This window comes from Geotrypetes seraphini, chromosome 12 (assembly GCF_902459505.1).
Source record: "Geotrypetes seraphini chromosome 12, aGeoSer1.1, whole genome shotgun sequence".
In the NCBI taxonomy this organism is placed as follows: domain Eukaryota; kingdom Metazoa; phylum Chordata; class Amphibia; order Gymnophiona; family Dermophiidae; genus Geotrypetes; species Geotrypetes seraphini.
Window position 1 is genome coordinate 21767462 of NC_047095.1, and position 26267 is coordinate 21793728.

The window sequence follows — 26267 nt, forward strand, 5'->3', positions numbered from 1 at the left end:
ATGCCCAGATGATGGTAAGAAGCGGCGGGGGGGGTGCCGGATCACAGGGGGGCGCTCTTAAATCAAGCCACGTTCGGTTTCCGAGGCACCGATTTTGCGAATGTTTTGTTCGTCTTGCAAAACACTCGCAAACCGATGCACTCGTAAACCTTGGGACCTGGTTTGGCTGCTGTTGGAAACAGGATACTGAGCATGATGGATCTTTGGTCTGTCCCAGTATGGCAATTCTTATGTGTATCTCGCTGCATGTGAATAACCATACTTCTGATCATCCCCCCTTATCCCACAACCTATATGTACTTCAATCAACAGATAGAAAATTAAGTCTGCACTCACTCACTTTGAGAGAGAATTATTTTATTTATTTAATTATTTATATTCCACATATCCTACAATTCTATGTGGATTATAAATTATACAGGTACTCAAGCATTTTTCCCTATCTGTCCCAGCAGGCTCTCACACTATCTAATGTAGCTGGGGCACTGGGGGATTAAGTGACTTGCCCAGGGTCACAAGGAGCAGTGCAGGATTTGAACCCACAGCCCCAGGGCTGTAGCTCTAATCACTGCAGCACACACTGTTCATGATTTGCAGCTGTAAATACCAGGATATACATGTTCAATTCACATTTACACCGAAACCCCAATCATAGAAAGCTGAGATTTGTACATGTGGCAAGAAGGCGTTGGTTAGAGCAGGGTCACAAAATACATGAGTATGTTCCATTTCAGAAGAGGAATGTGCTTTTGCACTTAACGTACTCAACAGCAGGATTTACAATTGCTCCTGGGGATGTCTAGGTTGGTTGTTTTTTTTTAAGTGCTCAGTTTGGGCTGATCTCTGTCATCATGCATTGATGAGTATACTGAGTGTGTAAGGACATTTGGACGTGTATTCTTTGAGTGGAACAAGTCTATTGTCTTTTCATACACAGGCATTGAGGATTATCCGTAGGTAGCCTTGACTGAAATTTCATGGGAGACTCTTTAACCAAAGGATTCACCTCTCCTACCAGATTTCATTCAAATCCAGCTGTGCAGAGTGCACCTGATGTGTGAGTTAGAGAAGGGACCATGCAGGACTGGAAATGCATCACCCTCCAGGTCTAATGCACTGTTTCAACTCATTTTATGACAAAATTGTGGAATCGGATTCCTTCTACTTATTAGAGCATTGGATGGGTTGTTAATTTTCCGAAAGGCTGTGAAAAAAAACTTACCTTTTTAATAGTTAGAATTTATGATCTTATCTTGGTTTTACTGATGTTTGTTATATGGTATTGTGAATTAAATTATTTGTAACCCAATCTGGGGGTTTTGGATGGGCTAAAAATAATCAAGAAAATAAATAAATTTTGTTTTTTATTCTAAAGGTGAAGAACATATCTCACATCCATTCCAGTGGGAATTTCTAGGGAAAAATTTGACAGCTATGGCAGTGGAAGGGGTGGTATATTTTACCCTGACTCTCCTGATTCAGCATCGCTTCTTTCTCAGCAGATGGTATGTGCTCGTTAATTTGCATGAAAGCTCATTTTGATGCTAAAATAATTGTTAATGTAACCAACCTCTTGCTTTCCCTCCCCCCCCCCCCCCCCATACACACACACCAGATGCGGTATGCAGTTTGTGTTTCTTTTAATGTATGGTTTTCAAAGGATACGTGCTTTGGTCTGTATAACAAATGTTTGTTCCTTTGTGTGACACCTCACTGACTAATGTAAGCTGAAAAGAGTAGTCAAAAAAGTTGGGAGAAGACATCAATCATACGGTGAAAAAATTGTCAGTAAAGGCGTCTTCATCTATCCGTGTCAGGCAGTAAATAGAACAAAAATCGATGTTAACTAATTGGCCTCAAAGTCCAAAAGGACAAGTTAACGTCCCCAGATGCTAATCATGCTCCTCTTCCCTGCCTCCCCTGCTACACATGCCTTCCCTTTTCTCATACCTTTAAACTCCTCCGGCATGAGCAGCATGCCCATGTCAGTCGGCTCACTTCCTAGGTGTGGGTCCCGGAAGTGACAGAGAGAGTGCCAATGCCGACACAGGCAGCAACCTCGTGCAGGGGAAGTAAAAAAGGTACATGCGCGCGTGGCAAGGAGGAGGGTGCCACACCCTTTGGAAGACCGCATCCGGGTGGACTCCCACCCCCACCCCTTACTACACCACTGAACGTGTGCTTATTAGGTGTTTTGTTAATCCTTGGCTGCTCCGGAAAATTAACCTAAGGTAAAAAAACAAACAAAAAACAAGTCCCAACACATACCAGGAGAAAAAAAACCCTTAGGCTCAACAATGGGCTCTTATAATGCTCAAATTTGAACTGTCTGAGATGGGTAGATTTCAAGTTGTGTGAGAATATAGCAAAAAAATCAAATACACTTATCTTCCAATCATCGGCATTTTCTCAGTCCTGGAAGGCTCACCAGCATTCCATCTTTCATCCACGATGATTGTAATCCAGCACAAGTGAACATGAGAACATAAGAATTGCTGCTGCTGGGTCAGACCAGTGGTCCATCGTGCCCAGCAGTCCGCTCACGTGGCGGCCCTTAGGTCAAAGACCAGCGCCCTAACTGAGACTAGCCCTACCTGCGTACGTTCCGGTTCAGCAGGAACTTGTCTAACTTTGTCTTGAATCCCTGGAAGGTGTTTTCCCCTATGACAGACTGTCATTTATACCACATTGTTGAAACTAGCAACAAGTTCTGCTTTCAAGATACAGCTGAAAAGAGTAAACAGAATAGACAGTTGTATTCCTGATGCTCATATATGGAAAAAAAAAGAGTAATAATTTCGGTGTTCACCAAAATTCGGGTAGAAACCAAGCCCTTAAGATAAAGGTTCATGACTAACCCATAATAAATAGAAATAGAGAGAATGACAGCAGATAAAGACCATATGGCCCATCCAGCCTGCCCTTCTATGCCATCCTAATAAAGCAAGTGGTAAAAGCAGTTAATTTGGCTGGGTTAAAAAAAAAGATATAGACAAATTCCTTGAGGAAAAGTCTATAAAGTCCTAAGACAGTGAATTAGCAATCTTTTTTTATGTTAGTATTATAACTGTTTTTTATTATGGATGTTGTAATGTAATTCATATAGGTTTATTCCAGTGAATCGCAAACTGCCACAGCGAGATTCCAGGTGTGCTGCTAGGAACTGAGTCATTTCCGGAGTCGATGCCTCTCCTCTCTGCGCCCACATGAACCTCATCTTATTTTCCCTGAGCTCGGGGCCTCGAGGTTCTCCGAGCATGCGTGGATGTCGATTTGATGACATCATGTACTTGCAGGCCTTCATGCAACGTTGTCTCGTCGATGTCTGCACATGCTCAGAGGCCCTCCAGACATGGCCCCGAGCTCAGGGAAAACGAGATGAGGTTTGTGTGGGGTGGGGCCAGGGGAGTGGAGCAGGGCGGGATTGTGGGTGTTCCACAGAAAAACATTTGCTCCATTAGTGTGCTGGAGCAAGGGAAAAAAAAGTTTGTGGGACACTGGTTTATTTATTTTATTTTATTTTTTTAAATAAAAAAAAAAGAAATCATTAAGGAAGACCTGGGGAAAGCCACTGCTTATCCCTGAGAGTAGGTAGCATGGAATCTTTCTACGTTATGGGGCTCCGCCAGGTACTTCTGACCTGGACTGGCCACTGTTGAAAACAGGATTCTGGGCTAGTTGGACCCCTGGTCTGACCCAATAGGGCACCACTTATGTTATGTTCTATGTGCTTGTCCTATACTTTCTTGGATTGAGATACAGTCCTTATCTCTATCACCTCTCCTGGGAGGCTGATCCAAGATTCCACCACCCTTTCCATAAAGAAGCATTTCCCTCTGATTTTTGGAGTCTGTCTTCTTTCACCTTCATCCCATGTCCCCTCATTCCAGAGTTTCCTTTCAAATGAAAGTGGCTTACTTTTGTTATTTATGCCATGGAGGTATTTAAATGTCTATCATATCACCCCTCTTTGCATCAATTATTCTCAGTTGTTGCTTTCAGATCCCATTCCTGATAATCTCTTCTGGATTATAATGCTGTGCCACACTGTGTCCAATGTACCTTCCCTAAAAGATCCCTGCCTTTGAGCGCCCAGCCGTGATTAGAGTGAATGGTTTGTTTTGCACAAAATTGATGCAGTCAGCTACATCTGCTTTTAATTAATTTTGATAATGCAAAAGTGTTTCATGTCTAAAAGCCCCTTGCTCAATAAATCTGACTCTGGCTTCCTGCAGGTCTGCTGACCTTCCTAAAGAACCAGTCGATGGTGAGGATGAAGATGTGGCCCAAGAACGACAGCGTATTCTGAGGGGAGGCGGCAAGCATGACATCATGCAGCTAAAGGAACTGACCAAGGTAATATTTCAGAACATGGTGTTCAGAGTCATTTACCATGGGATTCCTTGGTATCTATCGCAAATTATGGCAATCTACCAACCGTTCAGAACTTTGTGGTCTGAAGGTGCGATACGATTGTCATTGATGGACTTCTCCAAAATACATTATGAGAATATGAGAACTTCTGCTTTTTCCATCATAGGAGAAAGACTTGGCTGACCACGCAACAGCAATGTCTGTCGCTGGGTGCAAAGTTTTATTGGCATTTTCCTTGTAAACGTTGCTTAACCCTTTAATTGGCAGATGCTTTACGTAACTTGATGTTGAACGAGAGCAACAGTGCCAAGTAAACAGACATTTGAAGATGCTGATCTCCCATAAGAGCCATAGAAGACACATGTTGCTTCTGAGCAACAATGCCAATAAAGGGTTAAAATTTGTAAAGCAGCTCTGGAGTATATTGAATACCTGGGTTTTTCTGGGTAGGATGATAGTAATGCCTGAATATGTGCTACGTTATAATATGAGTATAATGTTGCCCATCACCTATTTCCCTACATATTTTGGCCAATATTTTAACTCTTCATAAGCTTCCAAGTGCACATTTTTTCATCTATCTGAAAACGTGTGCTTGAAGACTTATGAAGAGTTAAATATTTTCAGAAATTAAGTGTTTAGCTTTAAGGAGAGAGAATCACTGATGCGTCCTGATAAAACATGATTTCATATCATCTTAAGAACATAAAAACAGCCTTACTGGATCAGACCAATGGTCCACCTAGCTCAGTGTCCAATTTTCACGAAGGCCAGTCTTATTATTTTCCTGGTGTCATGAATAGTGAGAACAATTGAGTTTACAGCATCTTGTACGGCTCATTTTAGAAAAGCAACCGAAGTGTGATTCTAAAAATAGGCCCTTACCATCAGCGGCATAGTGAGGGAAAGAGGTGTCCAGGGGTAGTGGCATCTGCCATCACCATGCCATATACCCTTCTCCTCACATTCTTTCCCTGCTCTGCATGTCCCTCCACCCCCACTCCCCCCAGTCTACCTCTTCATATGATCATTGGCAGTGAACAGCATCTCTAACCTACTCCTCGCACCAGCCTCAGCTCTCCCTCTGACATCACTTCCTGGTCCCGCAACCAGGAAGTGATGTCAGAGAGAGGGTTAAGGACAACGTGAGCAGCAGATTAAAGATGCTGCTTGCAGACCCTCAGGGCCGCTACCTCTTGCTGCAGTTGTCACTAGGCACATATTCCTTTTACTTGATGAATGTATATCACCTAATACCTATGACCATTCCTTCTTTGAGGGTCTAACTGCCATGCTTCTTGGGCAGGTTACTGATCCGGAATACATTGCAGGGGATTTCAATCAGGTGTTTGACCCGACTTGTGATCGTTCTCAGCCGGGACCTGGTGCAAGTATATCTCATACCAGAGACCTGCCCTATCTTTGCGCCACTTTAGATCTGGTGGACCCGTGGAGAATTCTCCATACCACTGAATGGGATTACACACACCGCTCCAGAGCACATAACACACAATCTAGGATAGATTACATCCTTACCACGCGCAGAGCATTTCTAAATGTGGATGCAGCGGTAATAGGCCCGGCGGTGATTTCAGATCACGCAATGATCTGGCTAGATGTGAATGTGGGCTTCGGTTTACGCGGACCTGTACGTTGGCGCTTCCCTAGTTATCTATTTTCTGATGACCATTTCAAAACATACCTAACGACTAAATGGGGTGAATTCCTAGACTTTAATGGTCAGCATAGCAATGATCCTACACTGTTTTGGAGCACGGCTAAGGTGGTGCTCAGAGGAGATTGTATAGCTTATGTAATAGCGCGTAATCGCCGTTTGTCCCGGGGAATACTGCGGTTGGAAAAAGAACTAGCAAGTGCTAAGCGTCAGTATACCCTGTTCCCGACCCGCCACGCTAGGGAACACTTAGCTTCTGTGGAAACGACCCTCAACTCCTATATACATGAGCGCACAGTGAAAATGCTCTTGTATCAAAAATTTCGCTACCATCGCTATGGAAATCGGGCAGGGAAATTATTAGCCCGCTTGACTTCCCAGGTGCGGGGTCACCGTTATGTTTTGGGATTGAGGGATAGTACGGGCCAATTTCAACACACTACTGACACATTGCACAAATTTTTCAGTCCCACTTCGGGAAGATATATGGGCACCGGGACTCGGGAGCTGAACCCCTTATTAAGGACTATTTCATGGATTCCGGTTTACAGCCGCTCTCTGACTCGGATGTTAGGTTTCTTAATGCACCCATCACCCCTAAAGAACTACATAAAGCTATCCACAATCAACAAAATTTTTCAGCTCCAGGGCCGGATGGCTTTACGGAAGAATTTTATAAACTGCTCTCAGGACAGCTTAGTCCTTTTTTTAAGGGACTATTACTCCCAGGTAATCCAGGATGAACATTTCCCTGGAGAAGCGAATGAGGCTTTAATCACGTTGATATTGAAGCCTGGCAAAGACAGTTCTGCTCCCGAGTCCTATCGCCCAATTTCTTTGCTGAATGTAGGCATCAAAATTCTGTCCAAAATCATAGCTGATAGATTAGTGACCCTTCTCCCCAATGTGATTGCATCCACACAAGTCAGCTTTGTACAGGGTAGACAAACAGTACACAATGTACGTAAAGCATTGATAGCCTTAGCGCACACGCAATTCCATCACACTCCTATGCTTCTACTCAGTTTGGATGCGGCACAGGCGTTCGACCAGGTCAATTGGACGTACCTCTTTGAAGTGTTAAATTGTATGGGGATATCTGGCTGGTTCGCCTCGGCATTACGCACTTTATATTCCACTCCAACAGCAAGACTACTTGTCAATGACATTATTACTGACCCAATACCTATTGAGAGGGGAATTCGACAGGGCTGTCCCCTGTCACCCCTCTTATGTGCTGAGACTGGAGTCGGTGCAAAGAATGGCCACCCGGATGGTCTCGGGACTCAAGGATCTACCATACGAAAAACGGCTTGACAAATTACAGCTATACTCGCTCGAGGAGCGCAGAGAGAGGGGGGACATGATCGAGACGTTCAAGTATCTTACGGGCCGCATCGAGGCGGAGGAAGATATCTTCTTTTTCAAGGGTCCCACGACAACAAGAGGGCATCCGTTGAAAATCAGGGGCGGGAAACTACGAGGTGACACCAGGAAATTCTTTTTCACTGAAAGAGTGGTTGATCGCTGGAATAGTCTTCCACTACAGGTGATTGAGGCCAGCAGCGTGCCTGATTTTAAGGCCAAATGGGATCGGCACATGGGATCTATTCACAGGGCAAAGGTAGGGGAGGGACATTAAGGTGGGCAGACTAGATGGGCCGTGGGCCCTTATCTGCCGTCTATTTCTATGTTTCTATGTTTCTATGTTATTTCTATTGTACCTCAAACCCTTTCTTCGCACAGTGTCTCAGGACCCCGACATAGTGTGTGTGGACTTCGGGACTCATTCACTCAAAGTGTTGGCCTTTGCAGATGACCTATTATTTTTGCTAACTGACCCCGCTCACTCTGTTCGATATTTATTGCAAGCGCTTGACGAATTCAACTTTTATTCGGGATTTACGTTGAACTACCAGAAATCTATGGCCCTAGCTAGCCCCATGACACTACAACAGACCTGGAGCGGTCACTTCCCATTTACGTAGGCTCAGACTTCAATTCGCTATTTGGGGGTACAGATCCCCCGAGACCTTACGACCCTGTACACCAGCAATATAACCCCATTGCTTCAAGACACCTCACAACATCTACAGAATTGGTCCACTTTTCCCTTATAGGTGACAGGCCGGGTAGCCCTTTTTAATATGGTGCTCTTTCCCAAATGGTTATATCGTTTTCAGGTTTTACCTCTGCTGCTGTCCCATGCCCATAACATTCGTTTAGCGAAAGAGCTACAGCATTTTCTATGGGATGGTAAGCGACCACATATGCCCTTGCTACGGATGTGTCTGCCCAGGGATAGGGGGGGGGGCTATGGTTTATTAAATGTACGTTGGTATGCTATGGCTTGTCAGATGAGACATATTAATGATTGGTTTAGAGGCACATCTGATTTTTCTGCTACACCACTGGAGTTATCTTTGCTGGCTCCGTTCCATGTGAGCTATTTTCTACATGTGGCGGATCTGAGGATGCGTCCTTTGGTGTCTCACTACCCCATTTTTATGCCGGCCAGAAGGACATGAAGATGGGTCTGTAAAACAGCCAAATTGTCTTCTAGGGTGTCTTTATATTTGCCTATACTGGGCAATGGAGCTTTCCAGCCGAGCATGCAAAATGCCACCTTTCTTAGGTGGCAAGCACAAGGTCTACAATATCTTTTTCACCTGTTTTCAGAGGAGGGGAGCCTGGTCACATTTGCCGAGCTGCAACGAACTTTTGACCTACAGGCTAATGATCTCTTCGCCTATTACCAGATCTGTCACTATGTTCAGTCCCTCCCAGTGGCTGCCCTTACTGAAATCTGCAGGGAGGGGCTTTCAGAACTCTTCAGCCTTTCAGCCCAACAGAGGATTCCTCTACGATTTCATATTGTGGGGATCCGGGATTGCCAACCAAGTACGAATCTGGATATATTAGCGACAGCGTGGGCTGAGGACTTGCATTGCCAGTTGACTGCTCAACAGTTACAACGGGTCCTGAAGAACATTCAGAAGGTGTCACCCAATATTACTCACTGGGAAATGCAATTGAAAATTGTTCTTAGACTTTACATTCCACCGGAACGTGCAGCCCGGATGGGGATTACTGCGTCACATTCTTGCCCGAAATGCAATCAGGCTCACGCATCTTTGAGTCACATGTTTTGGGCCTGCCCCGCAATCCAACAGTTTTGGAGACATCTTGGCCTATATACCACATCGCTTTGGGGAAGGCGATGGCTTCCGCAACCGAGGGTGTTATTTGGATTTTATAATATAGCCTCGCCCAAACCCAGGGGAATGTCAGCATTTATCTCCAGAGCCCTTTTGATGGGAAAAAAAGCCATCCTCACCAAATGGCTCTCCCGTGATCCCCCGTCATATGCACAATGGAAATCCCTAATGATAGTACATGCAACACTGGAGAGACGCATGGTGGGAGACATGACTCTTGGCTCGGGTCGCAAATTTTGTCAGGTGTGGGAGCACTTCTGGCAGGACCTCACACCGCGTGCTTTTGAATCTTTAAGATTTTATTCCCACTCTCAGCTGTTGGACTGGCCATGGATTCTTGGGGAGGGAAGGGGAGGGGAACTGATTATATTGTTGAAAATGTTATTTCCTGAATGGTACTACTGTTTGTATTTGCTTCTTACTGCTGGAATAATAAAAATCATTTAAACACAAAAAGATGCTGCTTGCTGATGGTGATCATTTGAAGAGGTATGTGGGTGGGCAGAAAGGAGAGGTGCCAGTGCCCCTGCAAAGACAGCACCCGAGGTCTGCACCTTCCCCACTCCCCCCTCACTATGCCACTGTTTACAATGACCCTCTAGTAGAGCGCAAATTTACACCTGCTAGGAGGTCCACTCGTATTTGATAAAATATGTGCCTACATTACAATTCTATCCCTGCTTCATCCAAAGTGCACCCCTAAAAATGCCTACACACATAAGAGAATATATGCTGTTTGTTGGCATGAGTACTTCTTTTTAGTTGTTGTTTTATTTTTCTTTCTGCAACAAAGATATTCAGTTTTGTTCACAAACATAGGCTCTGCTAATTCCAACTATTAAGATGCTTACTATATAAACATTGATTACTATAAACACAGTATATCATTAACAAGAAGCTGCAATTTCCATCCCCCCTCCCCCTATATACATCAGGGGCATAGCCAGACATGCCAATTTGGGGTGGACACACTAATTTTCCCCAAATTCAAATCAGTACCTGAGCTGATGGGGATCCCCAGGCTGTACCAGCAGACTCATACAACTCTTTCTAACCCTCCCCCCCGCACCTCCTTCTTTTGGGTGTCCGTATCTATATCTGTACCAGTATTCGAAAGCTGTTCACTTGAGTTCTCGTATTATATAACATAAATCTTAATTTATATACTGGGACAGCCTTTCAGTTTGAGGCGATTTATGGAAAATTGGCTGAGGCGAATCAGCGAACTACAGCAATGGACAGAGGACTGAAAATTGTATAGATTGCATAGAGGGAGGTTACCATAATTGTATTTTGACTCTGACCTTGTCATGATCCTATATTGTTTGTACTTGTATCCTCACCTCTCATGCACGGTCGTCTTCTTAACTCCTGTTAACCGCATCAAACTTCACGGTGTATTGCGGTATACAAATAACATTTTTGTTATGTTATTAGGAGTCTATATGTAAATACCACAGATAATATACAAATATCAAAAGACATAGAAATATCACAAAGATATGTCAGAAATCATTTTTCTCTCGTCATTCTCTCATTCACAGCTAGGAAAAACATAAATGGTAGACCTGGATGGGCATGGAACTGTTATTCATAAGCTATTAATCTAAACTTAAAGATCTCAATATGTTTATTTTGGAGGAAAGGTGGGAGAGGGGAATTATGATAGAGACATTTAAAAACTCCAGAATGAGAGGGCATAGAATAAGATTAAAAGGTGATGGACTCAGGAGTAATCTAAAGAAATAGGGTTTTTTTTAATAGAAAGGCTGGTAGATGGGTGGAATAATCTCCTGGTAGAGACAAAGACTATGTCTGAATTCAAAAAAGTGTGGGACAGTCACTTGGGATCTCTTAGGGCAGTGGTTCTTAACCTTGTTGGAGATACTAAACCCCACCAGTTTCATATGCGTGTTCACCGAACCCTTCTTTATTGGAAAAATAAAATATGATTTTTACAAATTCAAAACATAGGTATACAGTGAGGGAAAAAATAATATCAATTTTGAAAACAAAAAAGTTCTCCTATATTTCGAATAATAATAACATAATAATGAAATTTACTGCAAATCAGTGTGACTTCTGCTGTTGCCTCTCAGAGACCAGTTCAGAAATCCGCGGCTTTACCTTGGCAAGTGCCACTCTCATGTCATTTTCGCAACAAAGTCTGTTCCTTTTCTTCGTTTTTATGTCCAGCATCCTCGAAAAGGATTGCTCGCAAAGATATGTTGTAACAAACGGTATGAAAATTTCCAGAGCTTTCTTAGCAATAACAGGGTACGTTACCAATTGTTGACACCAAAACGTTGAGAGCATTGTTGTTCTGAAGAGTTGCTGTTGAACCTGGCTCTGCTGAATTTCAATGATTTCATCGAGGTATTCATCATTGACATCTGTTGTCTCAACACTAAACGTGAACGGCTGTCTCACCCATGCTGGATATGACTCTCTTGTAGGGAAGTATCCGTCGAGAGACTTTGCAAGCTCATCTAAGTGCATGGCAATAGTTTGCTTCAGTTCCGCGGGTACAGAAATGTCTCCGATTCCAGATACATCTTCAATCTTACTTACACAATTGTCTAGCAGGGGAAAGTTTGCGAAGTTATCGTTTTCTGTTCGTTGTTTCCATAATGGTAGCTTTTTTTGAAAAGCTTTCAGGTTTTCTTCTGCTTCGATGATGTTGACTCCACCACCCTGCATCTGCTTATTGAGATGATTGAGAGCTGCAAAGATATCAGCCATGTATGCTAAAATGAGAATGAACTCAGAATTTTTAAAGCAATCTGCATGACAATGTTGCTGCTCTTGCAAAAACAGAGCTAATTCCACACGCATGGCAAAAACACGATTCAGCACCTGTCCCCGGGATAACCACCGAATGTTAGAATTGTACAGAAGTACCTCGAATTCAGATCCCATTTCTTTACACAGCTCCTTGAAGATGTGGTGCTTCAGAGCATTATTTCGCACATAGTTCACGCATTCCACAACAATTTTTAGAACTTCTGCCAGTTTTGGAGGCAAGGTTTTTGTTGCCAAAGCATGCCTGTGCAGAATGCAATGCGTAACAATGATGTGTGGTGCATCGGCATTCACTAGCGCACCAAAACCGGACTTTCTTCCGAGCATGGCTGGAGCTCCGTCCGAACAAACTGCAGAAACCATATCCCACGAAAGATTGTTGTCTTTGAAGAAGTCATCCACAAGTTTCTTCACATCAGTTGCCTTAGTTGTTGTTGTAAGAGGCTTACAAAATAAAAAATCTTCCTTTATCACGTCTTCTTTCACATAGCGCACGAATACTGCAAGCTGGCTTAGATTGGAAACGTCTGTGGTCTCGTCAAGTTAAAGGCTGAATTTTGCCGGGCTTGAAATCAGATCTGCAACTACTTGAGCCAAGATGTCTTTGCTCATGTCCTCTATTCTGTTGCTGATGATGTCATTTGAAAGAGGAATTTCAGATAACTGAACTTCAGCCGCTTTTCCCAGCATGATATTCGCCATCTTCAACACAGCTGGTTTTATGAGTGTTTCACCAATGGTGTGTGGTTTGCCCTGCGATCAGGTAAGCAACTTCGTACGATGCTGTGAGGATCGGTTTGTTGATGGGTACAAAGCCGAGAACAGGCAGAGTAGCCTTTTCATCGAATTTTGCTCTCTTCACCTTGAATTCAGCGAGCGTTGTGTTCTTGTATTTTCCATCTCCATGCAGCTTAAGGAAGTGTTCCCTTAGTTTTACTGGAGCTAGACTAGAATTACTCAACTTGGCATTGCAAATCATGCAATTAGGATGCTGACTCCCATCACGTTCCGTTATACATGTGAATCCATATTGTACATATTCATCCGACCACTTTCGTATTTTGCTTAACATAGTTAGTAAGGGATTAAAATATTAAGATAGGTATCACACGACGTACCATCACAACAGTTACAATTCGACTACTGTGCGCATCAAATCCCCTGCCGCACAGATAGGACAAACGATGTTGTGTGATCACCTGCAGCCAATTATGGACAATTATATATCATCACGAATCATAAGCACTTCGGTCACGTTCAATCATCTATCAGTTAAATCACAAATTTTGATCAGGAATTGATTGATGTATATAAGGCATTAGTTACAGATTGATAGATCAAGAAACCGAGTACACGATCAGTCTTGATCAAAATCACTGAATAACTGATAGATGATTGAACGTGACCGAAGCGCTATATGAGTCGGAGATTTGTTTTGACCTCCGCCGAACCCGCGAGACTGACTCACCGAACCCCTAGGGTTCGGTCGAACCCAGGTTAAGAACCACTGACTTAGGGAGAGGAGGAGATAGTGGATGCTGCGGGTGGGCAAATTTGATAGGCCATTTGGCCTTTATCTACCATCATGTTTCTATGTTTCTAAACAAATGATCAAACTACTACATCACAATTTACATTTTTATCTACGAAGCTTTGCTAGAGATGTCTGTAAATCAACTTCTCTGGATTCCATTTAATTCAGGTTGCCCAGATTTCATGCTGATATTTTTCTCACATCTACTGTATCCAAAGCTGAATAGGAGGACCCTCTCTACTGCCCAGTGTTTCAAAACTGCCTTTTTAGCAAGGAGTATAGAGTTATTTCCATGTGCTTTATGAGCAGACAGTTATTAATAAAATTACCCCATTGAGCTTAATTCGTTTTGGACAATTCAAGGCCTTGTCTCCTGCATTGAGCAGAAGGGATATTTTTGCAGAAGGCATACGTTGGCCTTCAAGCTCTGAATGAATTCCAGTGGCTATTTTCTCTGCAAAATAATACATGGTTTTTTCCTATCATGTTCCAGATCTATTCCGGGAGACAGACTCCAGCAGTGGACAAACTTTGTGTTGGCGTTCGTCCGGGAGAGGTTAGTTCTAAAACTGCATGACATTTCCTGCCAATCAGATCAGAATTCTTCTGTGTTTAATAAGAGAGAAGGTTAATGCTGTGATTCTTTGTAATGTAGTGTTTTGGCCTACTGGGAGTAAATGGTGCTGGTAAGACCACTACATTCAAAATGCTGACTGGGGCTACTGCTGTGACATCTGGAGATGCTACCGTAGCTGGTTACAGGTATGAATTAGTTACAAACAGTCATGAAATCCCTGAACTGACAAGACTTTTGATCCTTGTATATTTGCTCTCTTCCTTGTGGAGATGGGACTACAAGATCTCATAGACTAGAAAGACGGAAGAATATCTTCCACTTATTCACCAACTAGGCACATTTGTGGAAAATCTCCTCATTCGTCTTTTTATAGACATGAAACATCAAAGCATATCAAACAACAAAAGGAAATAATCCAACACAATCTGCAGTGAGTAAAACACAAACCAAAACAAAGAAAACTGCAGATAGGTGTACATTTATTAAACCAAAATCGTGAATGTGGTTAAATGTTACCACCTTGAACCAAACCAAAGGACCCATCAAAGCATATCACCTTTTGTGAAGCACACAAGTTGAACAGTAGACAAAGTAGTGCATTAAGTTTTTTCATTTTGAAAATAAATGAGGAAGAAAAGCCCCTGTTCAAAAATACATGAGAAGGACACTCTCGTGCTGAAAAGTCCAAAATGAACAGCCATTTTCCAAACATCCAAAATATGAACACCACAAAAGGAGGCATAAAAACGTCTGTCTGGCTTCATTTGAAGCAGCCTAGTGGGCAGGGCAGGGGACTTTAAACAGTGCAACTTAGATACAAATCTCACCTTAATTTCTTTATATGCTGTGAATCCTCCAGGAACAGATAAAAACCTACTAAAGGTCTCCCTCTATATTCTCAGTTTTGGGATTCGTGCGTTCGGTTATTCGCAAGTCTCCAAACAAGCAGCCTCCCTCCCACCTCTACAGCTTACCTTTGAAGCCCTGTCGGTGAAGCAGCGCAGGAGCAATCGTCCTACGCTCCTGCCCCATGCAAATCCGCTATTAAAAATGGCTGCCTCAAATTCCCACATCGGTCTCCTGAGACTGCTGCAGGAACTTGAGGCAGCCATTTTTGATAGCGGATCTGCACGGGGCAGGAGCGTAGGAAGATCGCTTGTGTCCCACTTCATCGCTAGACCACCAGGGCTTTAAAGATAAGTTGTGGAGGAGTACGGGGAGGCAGGGTGGGGACCCTAAAGTTATTTGTGATTTTTTTTAATATTCACGAGAGAGTTGTGCCCCTAAGCCCCACAAATATGAAAGGAAATGTATATACCTACAGATATACGACTACAATATTCATCACGCTTGCAGGTGATTCAAAAATTCACCAGCATTTACACATGCCACTTTATAGAATATGCCTAGAAAGTTCTATGTGTAAATTCTAATTAGTGTTAATATTTACTTGTTAATAAGTTTCAAGTTTTATTAAAATTTGTTATCCTGCTTACCAAGCAGCTTACAGTAATAAAATCATGAAATGGAGGGATATACAAACAATACTTAATACGATACAGTTCAAGACAGATAATTACACAATGTAGACAGACTTTGAAAACAACGGGCTAAGGGGGGGGAGAAATACAATATTAAATAGGAGAGGAAGACATAAAAAGTAAGTACATATGGAAGAGGTAAATTACATCTATGAGAGGAGACTGAAACAGGATGTTAAGTTATAGGTGAAGGCGTCTTTGAATAAAAAAGTCTTTAAGTTCAATTTAAATCTATCAAGATATTTTTCTTCCCGGAGGTGTAAAGGCATTGAATTCCATAATTGGGGGGCTGAGATCGAGAATATTGATGAGCATGCAATTATTGGTGCTGATTGGTTAACCACTTAAGTTGCGCATGCAAATCTGCAATGCCCACATATTTGCGCACCCAGAGTGAGGGGGATGGGGTAATTCTTAGTGGGCACTAATTTATGCACATACGTGATTAGAATAATGGTTATTTTATTGTAACCTCTTAGATCTGTAATATGCTTAAGCAGTATATCAAATATTAATAAAACATAAGCATATATACTGTAAGGCCCGGATTCTCTATATGGCACCGAAAGTGGCTGCCAACCGCGTGTCAGTCACAGGGAGATTATGCAAACACTAGAGCAACGACTTTCTGTATTGCTGGTGTTGAAATGTGGAATGCTCCGGTGGGCCAACTGTGACTGTGTGAAAACCAGTTTCATTTTAAGAAACAGTTAAAAACTCAGTTGTTTGTTACTGCATTTATGTGATTTATCAGTTGACATTTGCAGAGAAGAAATTGTTTAATTATGTGGATTTTATGATATGGTTTGTTTTTGTCTTACTATATATGATTAGGAGTATATAATAATGTATATTGCTAGTACGAACTATATAACTATTTCAAATCAATAACCAGCTTCTTTCTTTCAATTTTTTCAAAAAAGTAGTGCGGAGCCACACTAAGGGCTCCTTTTACAAAGCCGCGCTAGGGCCTTAACGCGCAGAATAGCCTCCTATTGAGCAGGCGGTAGATTTTCAGCTAGCGCGCACTAATACGCATAGCGCACCTTCGTAAAAGGAGCTCTAAATGATCATTCATGCTAGGCAAGATGAGTGATTGATTTATTATCTTTAATAGGAAAACATAATGAAATAATTTAGAAGATAAGCACAGGATGGATGCTTAAAGTTTTGAGATCTAATATAAAAATACGGGGGCCAATAAGTGCAATGATGGTCCCAATATGATCTCATTGTGGCTCTTTGCAGGAGATTATAGACTGAGCACTTACTAACGATAGTAAGAAATAATTTTAATATAAAAATTATAATAAAAATTTATATTTTGAGTAGAGAAATATCAGCCATCAAACAATAGTGATTTTACTGAAAAAATATTTTTTGGAAAAAATTGAAAGAAAGAAGCTGGTTATTGATTTGAAATTGTTTTTATCTTAGTCATGTTTTGTAAACCATTTTGGTATTTTGTAAACGGTATAAAAAAGTTTTACGTAAATTAATATGGCCAATACTATAAAGCTGGTTTTTATTTTTCCTTCTTTTCACAGTATATTGACAGCGATTGCTGATGTCTATCAGAAAATGGGCTACTGTCCTCAGTTTGATGCCCTCGATGACCTCCTCACAGGTCGTGAACATCTTCAGCTCTATGGACGCCTGCGAGGTATCCCCCCAGGGGAAACTGACAAGGTAAAAGCAGTCTTGGTCTCAACAGACTGGCAGTTATTAAATCCACCCAGACACATACTTCTGGTTCATAAGTGTAATTGTGTTTTAAACTTGCTTATATGGCTTCCTTGTAGATCACACTTTTGAAATGCCAAAAATGATAGCTAAAAATGACAATTTTCCTTAACAAATCCTAGATCTTAAGCCATATTTATTGCATGAAATTTGTTTCAAGATGCCTTCTCATTATAGCTTTAAAAATGCATTCTCATTATAGCTCTAATTTTATTAAACATCGATTTCTAATTAAAACTCTCTTTAATTTTTTTCCCTTACAATATGTTCTTACCTTAATTGTTCAGCTATCCTATAACGACTGTAGTCCCTCCCCTTCTTCCCTCCATGTTCCAATATAGCTAGTTAGTTTGGCATTATGTCTATGTACTTTTAACATTGTAAAAAATATATATATATTTGTATTTTGCCTAGAAATTTTTTTAATTAGGCAACTATATCAAATTTTGAAAAGATATGAAAATACATTTTTTGTTAAGTCTAAATACTGTATTAAGCTTCCTTTTTCACAGATTTCAGACTGGGGGATTGAAAAGCTGGGTCTTACAAAATATGCAGACCATTTAACGGGTACATACAGTGGAGGAAACAAGCGTAAACTCTCCACTGCTATCTCGCTGATTGGTTGTCCTTCAGTAATCTTGCTGGTAAGCACCACTATGATGTAAGACCATTCTCCACTCATGTTCTCTTGTAAAGCACTCTCTAAAATCTGGAATGTGGGGTCAGCATGATCTGTCTCTTTCAGGAAAGATTTTTAAAGTGGCATGCCAATCTAAACAATAGAAAAGTCGACTGAAGATTAAATGGTCAATTATCTCAATGGAGGAGAGTGCCTCAGGGATCTGTACTGGGACTAGTGCTTTTCAAAGTTTTTATAAGTGATCTGGAGATGGGAACAACAAGTGAGGTGATTAAATCTACAGATGACACAAAACTATTCAAAAACCTTCAGACTAGGAGAAATTGCAGGAGGACTTTAGGAAATCAGGCATCCAAATGGCAGAGGAAATTAAATGTGCACAAGTGTAAAATGATGCACATTGGGAAGAAGAATCCAAATCATAGTAACTCTGTCAAAAATTACAAAGACTAGAGGACACTCAATGAAGTTACAGGGAAATATTTTTAAAACCAATAGGAGGAAAAAAAATTTCACTCGGAGAATAGTTAAGCTCTGGAACGCATCACCAGAGGTTGTGGTAAGAGTGGTTAGCATAGTTGGTTTTAAGAAAGGTTTGGACAATTTCCTGGAGGAAATGTCCATACTCTGTTATTGAGAAAGACACGGGGGAAGCCATCCTGCTTGCCCGGGATCGGTAGTGTAGAATATTGCTACTCCTTGGGTTTTGGCTACTGTGAGAATGGGCTACTGGGCTTGATGGACCATTGATCTGACCCAGTAAGGCTATTCTTATGTTCTTATATTCTTACTAGTGTTTAAGCCTGTTACATTAACGGGTGCTAGAATAGATGTGTAAACTTTTAGCACAATGAGGCGTTGAGGAGTTTCTTTCTTTCTTTTTTTTTTCTTTCTTTGTTTCTTTCTTTCTTTCTGTCTCTCTCCCTGGCCCCCTATCTGTCTGTCTCTGTCTTTCTTTCTGTCTGTCTCTCTCTCTCCCTGGCCCCCTATCTATCTGTCTTTCTTCGAAGGCATGGACAAATGGAGGCACGGAGTTTCAAGTGTGCATGTGTGCTTATTATTGATAAAATCATTTTCCCTACCGTTGTTGGCTGGTGACTTTATTTTTCTATGCTTTTAAATATGTTTCCAGGGCCTCCTGCATGCTTCTCCTTTGGTCCTCCTTCCCTCCCCCATCTTCTCCCTTCCTTTTACCTCTCCCCCCTTGTCCAGCAGTACCCTTTATCCCTTCCCTGCTCCCCCTGTCCAGCAGCACCTCTTCTCCCTTCCTTTTACCTCCCATGTCCAGCAATACGCCTTCCCTGATCCTCCTGGCCAGCAGTAGCCCTTCTCCCTTCCTTTCACCTCCTCCCTGTCCAGCAGTACTACTTTCCTGGGCCCCCTGGCCTGCAGTAGCCCTTCTCTCTTTCTTTTACCTCCCACTTGTCCAGCAGTAGCCCTTCCCTGTGCCCCCTGTCCACCAGTAGCCCTTCTCCCTTCCTTTTACCTCCCCCCTGACCAGCAGCACCCCTACCCTGCACCCCCCTGTCCAGCAGTAGCCCTTCTCCCTTCCTTTCGCCTCCCCCCTGTCCAGCAGTACCCCTTTCTACTCCACCTGTCCTGCGTTGTGGAGGGAAGGCAATCTGTAGCACACGGAGAAGTCTCCCAGTTTTTGTGGTGGTCTGCATTGGTTCTAGGCTCTCAGCATCGCAGAGGGAAGGCAATCTTTATGCCACCACAGGTTCCTTGTGATTGGGAAACTACATTGAAATCTTGCTAATCTTTGGAATCCTATAATACCAAAACATATAATTAATTAAATGTTTAAGTTATTAAGTCAATTCATATCCTATAATCTAACAAAATTTATTTCATCTATATTTAAAATCTACAATAACAAGTAATACAAAGTGCAGAGTGCTACTAATGACAAAATCATAGGCTGGGAAAAGCTACAGGTACTATCTAAAGCTTTTAAATAGAGTCCATCAATCAATCTTCAAGGCTTTTTTTTAATGTGTTTAAATCTTTATTGATTTTCAAACTTTGATAGTGCAATACAATTGGTAAATCATAAATACTGTATTTTCACGTAGATAACGCGCACCCCTGTAAAACGCGCACACGGGTATAGCGCGCGGGAAACCGACATATATGTAAAAAAATTTTGTATACCGCGCACACCCGTATACCGCGCATGCTGCCCGACTCTCCTGTCGCCGCTCGACTCTCCTTTCGCCCGCCCCGACTCTCCTCTGGCCACCCCGACTCTCCTTTCGCCCGCCCCGACTCTCCTCTCCCCCTTGAAGTCCTGTCCCCACCCTGAAAGCCTGATGCCCCCCCGACGTCCGATTCACCCCCCCCCACAGGACCGCTCGCACCCCCACCCCGAAGGACCGCTCGCACGCACTCCCACCCGCACCTGCACCCCCACCCTGAAGGACCGCTTGCACCCCCACAGCCTCCCGACCCCCCCCCATCATGTAGAAGCTCCTACCGGTGTCCTGCTGCTTCCTCTTGGCGGTCCTGGCCCTTCTGTGAGCCCTGTGCTGCTTCCCCTTTCCCGACCATGTGCCCAAGCCCCCGCCCCCAAGAGGGACCTAAGGCTCCCGGGCCTATTCTGATTGGCCCAGGCACCTTAGGCCCTACCAGTAGGCGGAGCTTTGGGACGGATGGGCCAATCCGGCCTCATTCCGTCGTTGGCTGCCTGCCGGACAGGCGGGTTTGGCTCCCGTCTGTCCGGCCAACTACACAAAGGTACGGGGAAGGGGGGTGGGGGTGTCGTGGGGGTCGGCCAGGGGGGTCACGGGTCAGCTGGGGGGGCGGTCGGAGGTTCTTGGGGGGGCGGTCGTTGGGGGGGGGGGGGGTTTTCATCGAGGGCAGGAGGGCCTGGGATCCCTCCTGCCCGTAATGTAGTGCGGGGTGGGGGTAGGGGGTCGCCGTGGCCAGGAGGGTATGGGTTCCCTCCTGGCCTGAACAACTAGCGGGGGGGGGTCGCCATGGCCAGGAGGACTTGGGCTCCCTCCTGGCTTGAACAACTAGTGGGGGGGGGGGGTCACCAGAGCCAGGAGGGCTTGGGCTCCCTCCTGGCCCAATATTGTCAGGGAGTTGGGGAGTCGGCGGGGCAAGAGGGCTTGGGCTCCCTTTTGCCCCGATCGTGTTGGGGAGTCGGGGGGGCAAGAGGGCTTGAGCTCCCTCTTGCCTCGATCGTGTCGGGGAGTCGGGGGAGTCGGCGGGGCAAGAGGGCTTGACGTCAGAGAAAGGGGAAGCAGCGCAGGGCTCATAGAAGGGCCGGGACCGCCAAGAGGAAGCAGCAGGACACCGGTAGGAGCTTCTACATGATGGGGGGGAGGGTCGGGAGGCTGTGGGGGTGCAAGCGGTCCTTCAGGGTGAGGGTGCGGGTGCTGGTGGGATTGCGTGCGAGCGGTCCTTCGGGATGGGGGTGCGAGTGGTCCTGCGTGGGGGGGTGAATCGGACGTCGGGGGGGAACTATGTAAAAAAAAATTTGTACAACGCGCTCACGCTTATAACGTGCAAGGTTATGCACAGTTTGTAAAAATCGTGTATAACGCGCGCGTTATATGCGTGAAAATACAATTATTACATTAAACAATCATTTACTCCCATCCTCATATTAATTATTAATACAATAATACATATGATGAGATTTCAATATTATAATTAAATAATTTAACTCCTCAATGTACATTTCCCTTCCCCCACCCACCCACCCTCCCTGGATGTGTAAAGAAATCTAATGAAAAGGGAAGAAACATGACCCTTACTGTAATGTAACAAAAGTAGTCAATGGACTCCATACATCATTAAAGGACTTACTAGTCCCCAAACGTTCCACCATCAATCTTTCATACTTATATGTGGTACGCATATTTACCCACCAATAATTAATCCTGTCATGGTTCTTCCAATTATGTATGATCAGTTGAACACCTATTCCTGTCATAATCAGGAAAAGGCGACTTTTATACTTGTCTAAAGTAGGCTTAACATGAAGTAACGTACCACAAATTACAGCCTCCTATGCTGATTGAATAATATAAGTAACTAAAACTGGAAAACAATAAGGATTAAGAAGAGAGAACCTCAGAACTGATTAAGCATTTTTTATTAGATCATGAATATAAGGAACAACTGGCTTGGTCAAGTCTATGGATTACAACTCAAGGAGATATTGGGACTTTAATTGACTCATCAAGTTAAGTGAGCTTTATTGGGTCTGAATGGTTTCAATACTTAACATCATTAAGAGTCTTGAAGATTGATTGATGGACTCTATTTATAAGCTTTAGATATTTGGCTTGCCTGGTGTGTGTTAGAAGCCTCTTCTTACCTGGATTTTAGAAAACAGATAAAAACTCAATTATTCATTAGGCTAGGGTCTTAGCAGTGGCGTACCTAGGGTATGTGGCACCCGGGGCCCATCATTTTTTGACACCCCCCCCCCCCCCATGTAAAAATTTTTTTTTTTTTTTTTTTTGCAATAACCATGAAATGGAATAAATGGTCAGAATAGAAACAGGCAGTGAAAATTTTCTTTTATTGAACCTCATATATGTAACCATTATTCCAAACATAACAAAACATAAATTATGTCTAAATTGTCATGACATTAGAAGTACATATGGAGTAGTTGCAGGCAGTGGCGTACTTAGGGTATGTGGCACCCAGGGCCCATCATTTTTTGACCCCCCCCCCATCTATATGAAAAATATGATTTTTAGTACCAATCTACATATCGCACCACAAGAGTGTACCTAGGAAAAGGCTGCATCTTAAACACTGCAGTGAGCACTAGAACACCAACACATACATTGTAAAACTAAACAAGCCAGATCCCGCACAGTCAATTGGTCCTGTAGTCAATGCCAACTGAAAACTATGTCTTTTTCATACACACAGAACAGAGATACACCCTCGCCCAAAATGGAATAATCACAAACTAAAAATAGAAATATGTAGACAAAAGTTAAACTGATCCGCCAAGAAACCAGACCCTGGATACAATGCAACACCACAAAAAACAGTAACACATGTCCTCTAAAACAGTGCAAAATATAAAGACAGTAGATGTAAATTTGAAAAAACTGATACATAACAATCACCACTTTATAAATTAACAAATAAAAATAAAACAAATAATGAGATATAAAAAAATACAATTTTATTGGACTAATCCCCGTAAGCTCGGTCCCCATCCCCGCAAACCACCTGATTCCATCCACACAAGCCTTGAATTGTTTATATTAAAGTATAAAAAGAAACAATATTCTGTACAATTGTCAATTTATAAATCAGCGTCTTCTCCCCACTCTCTTCCCCATTTCCCTTCAGCATCCTCAGCCCACTCTCTCTCCACTTTCCTTCAACGCACGCACATAAAAACAAGCAAGTAATTTTATATCATTTTCATTCTATTCATTCATAGAAATTAAAGTCTAGATAATGCCAGTCACATAACAAAACATGATTTTACAAAAATAATTCCCTGCAGTCAAGCCTGCAAGGATTATTAGATGTCTTTCAGCAGTTCCCCTCCCTCCCTCCCCCTTACCTTTGTGGCCAAGTCAAAATGATCTACCAACAATAAAATTTTAAAAACACAAAGCACGCTGTACGCAGAGAAAATGTTAATTATCATTTATATTCCGCGGGTTTTCAAAGAGGTCAAGGCAGATGACTTTATGCAATGTCACCTCAGTAACAACTATACAAAAATAGACAAATATTACCCCTCCCTTTTTACTAAACTGCGATAGCGGTTTTTAGCGTAGGGAGCTGCGCTGAATGCCCCACGCTGCTCTCGACGCTCATAGGCTCCCTGCGCTAAAAAACTCTATTGCGGTTTAGTAAAAGGGGGCCATAGTGCAAAATATAGACAGCAGATATAAATTTTCAAAACGGACACATTTTGATCACTAAGTTGAAAATAAAATCATTTTTCCTACTTTTTTGTCTGGTGATTTCATGAGTCTCTGGTCCTTCTTCTGATCCTTCTTCTTTCTCTCTCCCCCTGGTTCCCCTCTTTATTTCTGCCTTTCTTTCTCTCTCCTCCTGGCCCCCCTCTTTCTTTCTGCCTTTCTTTCTCTCCCCCTTGACCCCCCTCTTTATTTCTGCCTTTCTTTCTCTCCCCTTGGTCCCCCTCTTTCTTTCTGCCTTTCTTTCTCTCTCCCCCTGGCCCTCCTCTTTCTTTCTGCCTTTCTTTCTCTCCCCCTTGACCCCCTCTTTATTTCTGCCTTTCTTTCTCTCCCCTTGGTCCCCCTCTTTATTTCTGCCTTTCTTTCTCTCCCCTTGGTCCCCCTCTTTCTTTCTGCCTTTCTTTCTCTCTCCCCCTGGCCCCCCCTCTTTATTTTTTCCTTTCTTTCTCTCTCCCCCTAGCCTGCACAAAGCCATCGTGCCGATTTCTCCACTTCCACGATTCTTTCCCTACCCTCACCCCCAAGCCAGCAGCCGATTTCTCCCTGCTCCTTCCCCGATGTCCTGATGTCCTGAACTTCATCGGGCAGCAGCAGCATTCACAATTCACTGATGTTGCCCGCTTCAGGCCTTCCTCTCTGTCGGGTCCTGTCTTCATGAAAACTGGAAGTAGGCAGGACCCGGCAGAGAACAAGGCCTGAAGCCGGCAACAGCAGCGAATTGTAAACGCTGCTGCTGCCCGAAGAAGGTAATGGAGCACCGAGGCAGTCCGCTTCTCCCCCCTCCCAGCCGAACCCCCGCTGACCCTCCTATCTCCCCCCCCCCGTGAACCTTTCCGACCTTCCCAGCGAGAGCAGCAAACCTCCTTCGCGGCTTTCTCCTCCCTCTGCCGCGTTACTGATGACGTCATCAGTGATGCGGCAGAGGGAGGATAAAGCCGACGCTACTGGAGGGAGGATTGCTGCTTTCGCTGGGAGGGTCAGAAAGGTTCACTTGGGGGGGGAGAGAGATAGGATGGTCAGCGGGGTTTCGGCTGGGAGGGGGGGAGAAGCGGTCTGCCTTGGTGCTCCAAGGCCTGGCGCCATTACCTTTTTCGATAATGGCGCCGATGCTGCTTTCGCTGGGAGGGTAGGAGCGCGATAGGGACCGGGCCAGCTGTGCACCCCCCCCTAAGGCGGCACCCGGGATGGACCTCCCCCTCGCCCCCCTTGGTACGCTACTGCCCTGGGGAAACAGCCTGCAACAAGATCGCGCGATGCCAGAGATTTTTGCCTGCTTCGGCTGTTTCCTCCGCCGCGGTCCCGCCCCTCCTCTGACATCAGAGGAGGGGCAGGACCGTGGCGGAGGAAACAGTCGAAGCAGGCAAAGATCTCTGGCATCGCGATCTTGCTGCAGGCTGTTTCCAGACGCGACACCCGGCGCAGGGGGGGGTAACTGGACCGGACCGGGAGCACCCCCTCAGGGCTTGGTACCCGGGGCGGACCGCCCCCCCGCCCCCCCCCTTGGTACGCCACTGGGTCTTAGTACTTTTTTATATTTTTATCTTGCTTTGTAAAATTCTCCGCATTCTTTTATACTGCATGCACTTTATATTTTATGTATTTGTTCCACTAGATGCCTTCAATTGCTGTCTTTTTAAATAACTTGTACTGTTTGTATCTTATCCAATTGTTGTGAACTGCTTAGAACTCTCGGGTATGGCGGTATATAAAAATTAATTTATTATTATTATAGTACCTGTAGCTTTTCCCAGCCTATGATTTTGTCATTAGTAGCACTCTGCACTACTTGTTATTGTAGATTTTAAATTTAGATGAAATAAATTTTGTTAGTTTTTAGGATATGAATTGAATTAAAGAAATTAATAAATTAAACATTTAATTAATTTTATGTTTTGGTATTCTTGGTATAGCATTTTAATGAATTGAATATCAGTAATTGATTATATTTACCCTATTTTGTATAGTTGTAATCTTTGGAATCCTGCCAGGTACTTGTGGCCTGGACTGGGCACTGAACTAATTTTCAAAATTTACCACCCATTGTACTAATCTTACACATCAACAGATGTTGGTTTTCACTGGCACTCTCTCTCCTCCCCCTCTGATGAGGACCCAGGATGGTACTAAGGGATGCTACTTTCTCTCCCATTCCCAAAGGCAGTGTTTCATATTTTTAAGTACTTGGCTAAAACATGCAGCCAGCTCCGGTACCAGTCTCATATTAGGCTGGCTTTTCCTTACTGCC

The 26267-nt window shown here is 43.4% G+C and overlaps 1 protein-coding gene across 1 annotated transcript in view; it reads left to right on the forward strand.

Moving 5' to 3' along the window:
• ABCA4 (ATP binding cassette subfamily A member 4) overlaps nt 1-26267 on the forward strand; it is a 221770-nt gene that overhangs the window by 183269 nt on the left and 12234 nt on the right. The window contains exons 41-46 of the mRNA XM_033916873.1: nt 1376-1505; nt 4236-4356; nt 14097-14159; nt 14259-14365; nt 17269-17410; nt 17977-18111. Coding sequence (XP_033772764.1) covers nt 1376-1505; nt 4236-4356; nt 14097-14159; nt 14259-14365; nt 17269-17410; nt 17977-18111 — 698 coding nt within the window. The remainder of the gene's footprint in view (nt 1-1375; nt 1506-4235; nt 4357-14096; nt 14160-14258; nt 14366-17268; nt 17411-17976; nt 18112-26267) is intronic.